The following is a 10000-nucleotide window of genomic DNA, read 5'->3' on the forward strand; positions in this document are numbered from 1 at the left end:
TCTAACAAAGACAAATTATTATTTCTTCTAGATTTTTGAAACAATATTTAAATTTGATTTTACAGATTTTCTAGATTTGCCAGAATATTTTATTTTTATTTTAATCATAACAAATTTGAAGAAATATTTCATAAATATTCTTCGTCGAAAAAACAGAAGCTAAAATATACAAAATATATATCGTATATCGCCATTCAGCAAATGGAGCGGAAAACGCAACCCAAACTTGTAGCTTCTTCATGCGACGAAGCAGGCCTACTTCACCGCAGTTTGTAGTCTATTGACCCCCCCAGGCTGTGATGGCGACAGGCTGAGTTAAACCGATCCTTACACACACACACACCCTTTCCCGGTCTGTCCGCCGGAGAGACACCACCTTAACTAACACATTTTCTGGGGGGAAAACACTGCATATGTTATATTTTGTATTGCTACTATGGTGCATTTTTTGGTCTATTTTATACCTGCATTAGCCTTTCCATCCTTACCCTTTCTAGCCTTTGTAACTGAGCTACTTTGTGGAACAATTTCCCTTGTGGATCACTTAAGTTTGTCTAAGTCTTAAGTTCCACCTCTGTCTTGATACGTTCTCTTTGTTCCTGCGCCCTGCAGAGCCATTGAAAAGTTGACAGGCCAGCAGTGTGAAGACTACTCCTTAAAGGTGTCCTACATCATGGACTCAGAGGCCGCGCCTCCCGCCCAGGCTCCCCGAAGTCGACGTGGCGTAGGCGGCGGCGGCCGATTGTGGCGGGACCAGGGACCCCCTCAGCCAGGGCCCTCCGGAGGCTTCGATGGCCCTCGTCCTCGCCAGCAACACGATTTCCCCCTGCGAATGCTGGTGCCCACCCAGTTTGTGGGCGCCATCATCGGCAAGGAAGGACTCACCATCAAGAATGTCACCAAGCAGACACAGTCCAAGTAAGCTTTTTATGTAGGATATCACCCGTAACTAGAGTGGGAAGGACTATTGTATGTATGTATGTATGTAAATGTATGTATATGTATATATGTATGTATATATACATATATTTATGTATGTATATGTATGTATGTATATATATTTATGTATGTATATGTATGTATGTATATATATTTATGTATGTATATGTCTGAATGTATATATATATATTTATGTATGTTTATGTATGTATATTTATGTATGTATATGTATGTATGTATATATATATTTATGTATGTATATGTATATATGTATGTCTATATATATATACATTTATGTATGTATATGTATGTATGTATATATATATATATATTTATGTATATGTGTATATGTATATATATATATATATATATATATATATATATATATATATGTGTGTATATGTATGTGGCTTCATGGTGGGAGAGGGGTTAGTGCGTCTGCCTCACAATACGAAGGTCCTGCAGTCCTGGGTTCAAATCCAGGCTCGGGATCTTTCTGTGTGGAGTTTGCATGTTCTCCCCCTGAATGCGTGGGTTCCCTCCGGGTACTCCGGCTTCCTCCCACTTCCAAAGACATGCACCTGGGGATAGGCCCCTCCCACCTCCAAAAACATGCACCTGGGGATAGGTTGATTGGCAACACTAAATGGTCCCTAGTGTGTGAATGTGAGTGTGAATGTTGTCTGTCTATCTGTGTTGGCCCTGCGATGAGGTGGCGACTTGTCCAGGTTGTACCCCGCCTTCCGCCTGATTGTAGCTGAGATAGGCGCCAGCGCCCCCCGCGACCCCGAAAGGTAATAAGCGGTAGAAAATGGATGGATGTCATCATTTTAAGTGGGAGATCTTGCACAATCGCTGGCTGACTAAATACTTTTTTTGCCCCACTTTACCTGCTCTTCCTCCTCCTGGTTCTTGCATCTTGGGGCAGCAGAACGGCAGCCATGCGTTTTCCTGACAAAAGGAAGACCAAAAAAAAAAAAGCCTGCATGGCAGCTTTGTGTCAACATTGCAACTTTTTCTCGTTTTTAAATGTTTTTTTTATTTTTGCATTACTATCAATTGTGCAATTTTTGCAGAATGTGTGGCAGGCTGGTAAACAATTAGCTGCGGGCCGCATTTTGGACACACCTGACTTAAATACTTGCAAAAAAATAAACAAAAATACTTGCAAAATATTGTTGTTGCTGAAAAATGTGCATTGTTACTGTCTTGTAAAGGCTAGGCTCTAAATATGTCATTCTGTATATGCACTATTTAAAAAAAAACTGCATTGTTTTCCTGTCAGAGTTGACATCCATCGGAAGGAAAATGCAGGAGCGGCGGAGAAGCCCATCACCATCCACTCCTCCCCCGAAGGCTGCTCCTCGGCCTGTCGCATGATCCTGGACATCATGCAGAAGGAAGCCAACGAGACCAAGACGTGAGTCTTAATGAAAAATTCACATCGGCGGCCAGCCTGCGGGAGATTAGCCGTAACGTCTGCAGGCTGCGGTCTTATCCCTTAACCTGCCCGCACACCTTTTAATCTCAGCGTGCATTCTCTCCCCCCTGCGTGGACCACTAACACAGAAAAAAAAAAAAAAAAAAAACTCACACGGGCCAACACGTGACGGCGGCTTAGCGGTAAAGAAAGACGGCCGACGTTTCTAATTGGGTTTGACACTCTGAACGGGGCTTGTCTAACCCTGGAAGGAGCTTCGGTCGGATCTGACCATCTGAACCGGGAGTCCTGAATATGCGGCCCCGCCGAAATGAAACCATGCAGTTTTTATTGTGTTAGATGTAAATATAAACGGAATACAATGATTTGCAAATCCTTTTCAACCCATATTCAGTTGAATATGCTACAAAGACAACATATTTGATGTTCAAACTCGTAACATTTTTAATTTTTTTTTGCAAATAATAATTAACTGCCAAAGTAGTTGGGAAAGGGCATGTTCACCACTGTGTTACATCACCTTTTCTTTTAACAACACTCAATAAACGTTTGGGAACTGAGGAAACTAATTGTTGAATCTTTGAAAGTGGAATTCTTTCCCATTCTTGTTTTATGTAGAGCTTCAGTCGTTCAACAGTCCGGGGTCTCCGCTGTCGTATTTTACGCTTCATAATGCGCCACACATTTTCCATGGGAGACAGGTCTGGACTGCAGGTGGGCCAGGAAAGTACCCGCACTCTTTTTTTTACGATGTTGTAACATGTGTTACAACAGCGTGGCTTCGTAAATAGAGTACAGACTAGGGTGAAGTAGGCCGGCTTCGTCGCATGAAGAAGCCTACAATTCAATTCATATTCAATTGAATGCACCACAAAAACAAGATATTTGAAGTTCAAACTCCTAAACTTTTTTTTTTTTCAAATAATAATTAACTTAGAATTTCATGGCTGCAACACGTGCCAAAGTAGTTGGGAAAGGGCATGTTCACCACTGTGTTACATCACCTTTTCTTTTAACAACACTCAATAAACGTTTGGGAACTGAGGAAACTAATTGTTGAAGCTTTGAAAGTGGAATTCTTTCCCATTTCTGTTTTATGTAGAGCTTCAGTCGTTCAACAGTCCGGGGTCTCCACTGTCGTATTTTACGCTTCATAATGCGCCACACATTTTCGATGGGAGACAGGTCTGGACTGCAGGTGGGCCAGGAAAGTACCCGGCCTCTTTTTTTTACGAAGCCATGTTGTTTTAACGTGCTGAATGTGGCTTGGCATTGTCTTGCTGAAATAAGCAGGGGCGTCCATGAAACAGACAGCGCTTAGATGGCAGATTGTTGTTCCAAAACCTGTATGTACCTTTCAGCATTAAAGGGGAACATTATCACAATTTCAAAAGGGTTTAAAACAATAAAAATCAGTTCCCAGTGGCTTGTTGTATTTTTTGAAGGTTTTTTAAAAATTTAACCGGTCCCGGAATATCCCTAAAAAAAAAAAAAAAGCTTTAAAGTGCCTTATTTTCGCTCTCTCGAAGCCACTGTTCATTTTCCTGTGACGTCACACAGTGCTGCCAATGTAAACAAACAATGGCGAATAGCATAACACGATATAGCGACATTAGCTCAGATTCAGACTCGGATTTCAGCGGCTTAAGCGAGTCAACAGATTACGCATGTATTGAAACGGATGGTTGGAGTATGAAAGTATTGAAGAAGAAACTGAAGCTATTGAGCGAATAGCTATTGACGCTATTCATAGCCATAGCATGGCCGAATAGCTGCGTTAGCATCGCCGGTAAAATGTGCGGACCAAACGATCAGGACTTTCGCATCTTGTGACACTGGAGCAACTTAAATCCGTCGATTGGTAAGTGTTTGTTTCGCATTAAATGTGGGTGGAAGGAAACGTAATATAGTTGCAAATGCATCTACAGGTTATCCATACATCTCTGTGCCATGTATGCTTTAGCACCGCCGGTAAATAGCATGTTAGCATAGATTAGCGTAGCATGTTAGCATCGATTAGCTGGCAGTCACGCCGCGACCAAATATGTCTTATTAGCACATAAGTCAACAACATCAACAAAACTCACCTTTGTGATTTCCTTGACTTTATCGTTGCAAAAAGTACCCGCACTCTTTTTTTACGAAGCCACGCTGTTGTAACACGTGCTGAATGTGGCTTGGCATTGTCTTGCTGAAATAAGCAGGGGCGTCCATGAAAAAGACGGCGCTTAGATGGCAGCGTATGTTGTTCCAAAACCTGTATGTACCTTTCAGCATTAATGGTGCCTTCACAGATGTGTAAGTTACCCATACCTTGGGCACTAATGCACCCCCATACCATCACAGATGCTGGCTTTTCAACTTTGCGTCGATAACAGTCTGGATGGTTCGCTTCCCCTTTGGTCCGGATGACACCATGTCGAATATTTCCAAAAACAATTTGAAATGTGGACTCATCAGACCACAGAACACTTTTCCACTTTGCATCAGTCCATCTTAGATGATCTCGGGCCCAGAGAAGCCGGCGGCATTTCTGGATGTTGTTGATTAATGGCTTTCGCTTTGCATAGTAGAGTTTTAACTTGCACTTACAGATGTAGCAACGAACTGTATTTAGTGACAGTGGTTTTCTGAAGTGTTCCTGAGCCCATGTGGTGATATCCTTTAGAGATTGATGTCGGTTTTTGATACAGTACTGTCTGAGGGATCGAAGGTCATGGTCATTCAATGTTGGTTACGTGGAGTGATTTCTCCAGTCACACATAAGAGGTACGTGCGGGGCTTGCAGGTTGACCCCCGTTCAATGAATGACGCTAGCAAGTACCCGTAAGCAAGCAACACCACAGCTTTGTTGTTTCATTAAGAATTTGAAACATAATGTTTTAGTACGACTTTGGTAAGCTACGAAGCAAAACCGCTTGACGGATTGTTGGAGCATTACGCTACCGTAGTCGACGTGTGCGCTTCAACATATTGGAATTATTATGGTCTGCGTATAAAACCCCAAAATGGCAAATCTTTTGCAATTTGTTCAATTAATAATGGAGAAGTCAAAGAAGAAAGATGTAGGTGCGAAGCTTTAGCCTTTAGCCACACAAACACACGGTGATTCCTTGTTAAAAATTCACGGAGGTGAAACTTTACTATGGATCAGAGCGGTCAAGCGAACATGGATCCCGACCAAATGTCAACCAGTTGTTTTCGGTGAGAAAATTGTGGTAAAAAGTCGCCACTTACCGGAGATCAGCTGAGCTTGTGCCGTCCATCAGACACTGGCCTCAAAACGCCCGTGGACACACACCTCCGACTATCAGGTACTATTAAACCCACTAAAACACTAGCAACACCATAGAAAGATAAGGGATTTCCCAGAATTATCCTAGTAAATGTGTTTAAAATCATCTGAATCCGTCCCAATGCAATCGCCTTTTTTTTTTTAAACTTTTTTTTCTCTTGCCCTTCGCTATCAATATCCTCAAATACGAATCTTTCATCCTCGCTCAAATTAATGGGGAAATTGTCGTTTTCTTTGTCCGAATATCTCTTTTTGTTGGAGGCTCCCATTAAAAACAATGTGAGGATGTGAGGAGAAAATTGTGGTAAAAAGTCGCCACTCACCAGAGATCAGCTGAGCTTGTGCCGTCCATCAGACACTGGCCTCAAAACCCCCGTGGACACACCCCTCCGACTATCCGGTACTATAAAACTCACTAAAACACTAGCAACACAATAGAAAGATAAGGGATTTCCCAGAATTATCCTAGTAAATGTGTCTAAAAACATCAGAATCCGTCCCAATGCAATCCCCTTTTTTTTTTTTAACTCTTTTTTCTCCTGCCCTTCGCTATCAATATCCTCAAACACGAATCTTTCATCCTCGCTCAAATTAATGGGGAAATTGTCGTCTTCTCGGTCCGAATATCTCTTTTTGTTGGAGGCTCCCATTAAAAACAATGTGAGGATGTGAGGAGAAAATTGTGGTAAAAAGTCGCCACTTACCGGAGATCAGCTGAGCTTGTGCCGTCCATCAGACACTGGCCTCAAAACCCCCGTGGACACACCCCTCCGACAATCAGGTACTATTAAACCCACTAAAACACTAGCAACACAATAGAAAGATAAGGGATTTCCCAGAATTATCCTAGTAAATGTGTCTAAAAATATCTGAATCTGTCCCAGTGCAATCGCGTTTTTTTTTTTAACTTGATTTATTTTTTTTCTAGTCCGTCGCTATCAATATCCTCAAACACGAATCTTTCATCCTCGCTCAAATTAATGAGGAAATTGTCGTTTTCTCGGTCCGAAAAGCTCTTTTTGTTGGAGGCTCCCATTAAAAACAATGTGAGGATGTGAGGAGCCCTCAACGGGTGACGTCATCGTCTGCGACTTCCGGTAGAGGCAGAGCTTTTCTCCAGTTGCAAACTTTATCGTGGATGTTCTCTACTAAATCCTTTCAGCAAAAATATGGCAATATTGCGAAATGATCAAGTATGACACATAGAATGGACCTGCTATCCCCGTTTAAATAAGAAAATCTCATTTCAGTAGGCCTTTAACATGTGTCCTTGTCTTACTTGCGTAGGACGGAGGACATCCCTCTCAAAATCCTGGCCCACAACAGCCTGGTGGGCCGCCTCATTGGGAAGGAGGGCCGTAATCTGAAGAAGATCGAGGAGGAGACCGGGACCAAGATAACCATCTCCTCGTAAGTCCCGTGCTGTTCACACAATGAGGGGTTGAGAGAAATGGCGTTATGGAAATGGTAGGATGTAAATGTTTAGGACTTTTATCTACTGAGATCCCAACATGTTAAGTAGCGTGTGCAAACTGAACTACAAACTAAACCCAAAACCAGTGAAGTTGGCACGCTGTGTAAATCGTACATAAAAACAGAATACAATGATTTGCAAATCCTTTTCAACTTAGCGTATTTCCTTGAATTGCCGCCGGGTATATAGTATGCACCTGACTAGAATTACTGCCTGTTTCGCAACCAGGGGTCACCGACCTTTTTGAAACCAAGAGCTACTTCTTTTGTACTGATTAATGCTAAGGGCTACCAGTTTGATACACACTTAAATAAATTGCCAGAAATAGCCAATTTGCTCAATTTACCTTTAATAAATAATTCTATATATATAAAAAAAATGGGTATTTCTGTCTGTCATTCTGTCGTACATTTTTTTTCCTTTTACGGAAGTTTTTATGTAGACAATAAATGATGAAAAAAAGAGGAGAAAACACGAAAAAAAATGAAAATTAAATTTTGAAACATAGTTTATCTTCAATTTCGACTCTTTATAATTCAAAATTCAACCGAAAAAAAGGAGAGAAAAATTAGCTAATTCGAATCTTTTTGAAAAAATAAAAAAAATAATTCATGGGACATAATTAGTCATTTTTCCTGATTAAGATTAGTTTTAGAATTTTGATGACATGTTTTAAATAGGTTAAAATCCAATCTGCACTTTGTTAGAATATATAACAAATTGGACCAAGCTATATTTCTAACAAAGACAAATCATTACTTCTTCTAGATTTTCCAGAACAAAAATTTTAAAAGAAATTCAAAAGACTTTGAAATAAGATTTAAATTTTATTGTACAGATTTTCTAGATTTGCCAGAAATAATTTTTTTGAATTTTAATCATGATTTTTAAGAAACATTTCACAAATATTCTTCATTGAAAAAACAGAAGCTAAAATGAAGAATTAAATTAATATGTATTTATTATTCTTTACAATAAAAAAAAATAAATGTACTTAACATTGATTTAAATTGTCAGGAAAATCCTAAAATCAATTTTAAGGTTGTATTTTTTCTCTAAAATTGTCTTTCTGAAAGTTCTAAGAAGCAAAGTAAAAAAATAAATGAATTTCTTTAAACAAGTGAAGACCAAGTCTTTAAAATATTTTCTTGGATTTTCAAATTCTATTTGAGTTTTGTCTCTCTTAGAATTAAAAATGTCGAGCAAAGCCAGACCAGCTTTGTTTGGCCTATCTATTTTCAAGAAAATGAAGGATTTTAAGTGTGGCTTATATTCAGAAAAATACGGTCTGTTATTAACATGTTAATATTCATTACCAGCACCCCCACCTCGTCAAAATTTCCCCAAACTTGTCCCAATCTTTGTGCAAAAATGTTTTAGTTAATTACATTATTTATGTTGTGAAATATGTACACCTTTTATGTTAATAACATTTTATAATAATGTTATTAAAATGTTAATATCCATAACCAGCCCCCATCTCGCCAACATTTTCAAAAGTTTTGAGGTCGGCAAGTACACCAAAATTATTCCGTACATAAGGTGCACTGTCGAGTTTTGAGGGTAAAAAAAAAAGGATTTTAAGTGCACCTTATAGTCCAGAAAATAAGTGGATTTTGTTTAACACAATGTGTATTATTTTTGCAACATGGTTGTTAATGTTGAGGATTATGTTCATGACTGTTGTTGTGCACAATTGAAGCAATACTGCTCGTTTGATGATTAATTTTGTTTGGCCTGTTGGCATTGTCGATTTTCGGGTAAATGGAAGGATTTTAAGTGCGCCTTATAGTCGGAAAAATACGGTATGTAGAATAAAATATTATAGAATAGAATAGAAAGTACTTTATTGATCCCTGGGGGAAATTCATCACCCCAGTTCGCTCACAATAAAGAGAAATAATAATAAATAATATATAATACATGAATAATATGAATATATTCTACATTTAAGTGCAGGAACATATGCATTATACATTATATTGTACGGTGGTTATAAGGCGCACTGTCAAATTTTGGGGGAAAATGAAAGTATTTTTAAGTGCGGCTTATAGTTTGAAAAATACGGGAATGGCTTAAAACGTTAACTTTGACAATTTTACTTTTAACTCAAAATATGACAAGGGTATGAAGACTTTTAGGCATACTTGAATATTTTTCTCCGTTCTAATTCCACTTTGTGTTTGAAACTTAATGGACATGTCGTACAAGAATACCGTTGCATCGTCACCAGAGTTTGTTCTAACGGCAGTTTTGATTGGTCCATCCTTGAGAAAATACAAGCAAAATGTGACCGACCCGCTATTACTTGATTGATTGATTGATTGATTGATATTGCGTATTCATTTAACACGTCGGTGTGAAACCGTCCAGGTTACAGGACTTAACCATTTACAACCCAGAGAGGACCATCACGGTGAAGGGGAGCTTGGAGGCCTGTTGTAAAGCGGAGGCGGAGATCATGAAGAAACTGAGGGAAGCTTACGAGAACGACATTGCTGCTGTCAACGTGAGTTTCATCAGAGTTTATTGGCGTGTGTGTGTGTGTGTGTGTGTGTTATTTAGGGAAGGGTTTGATCTTGGATATATAATCCTCAATATTGGCAGCCACATCCATTCATTCATTCAATTGTTTATTAAGCAGACCATTAAAGCAATGTTCTTGCATTTCACCAGATATGGGTAGAGTACCCCAAAACATGTTACTAAAGTAAGAGTACCGTTCCTTTAGAATAATATGACTCAAGTAAAAGTAAAAAAAGTTGTCATCAAAATAATTATTTGAGTGAGAGTAAGTAAGTATTCTGTGAACAAACTACTCAAGTATTGAGTAACTCGTGAGTAACTTCTG

General features: G+C 39.2%; 1 protein-coding gene across 2 annotated transcripts in view; it reads left to right on the top strand.

The window, feature by feature from the left end:
- Positions 1-10000, top strand: part of igf2bp2a (insulin-like growth factor 2 mRNA binding protein 2a) — a 158730-nt gene that overhangs the window by 104431 nt on the left and 44299 nt on the right. For both annotated transcript variants that reach the window (XM_061880091.1, XM_061880090.1), the window contains exons 6-9: positions 613-918; positions 2225-2359; positions 6963-7085; positions 9523-9658. In XM_061880091.1, the coding sequence (XP_061736075.1) occupies positions 613-918; positions 2225-2359; positions 6963-7085; positions 9523-9658 (700 nt within the window). The remainder of the gene's footprint in view (positions 1-612; positions 919-2224; positions 2360-6962; positions 7086-9522; positions 9659-10000) is intronic.

Source organism: Nerophis ophidion, linkage group LG19, assembly GCF_033978795.1.
Source record: "Nerophis ophidion isolate RoL-2023_Sa linkage group LG19, RoL_Noph_v1.0, whole genome shotgun sequence".
Lineage (NCBI taxonomy): Eukaryota > Metazoa > Chordata > Actinopteri > Syngnathiformes > Syngnathidae > Nerophis > Nerophis ophidion.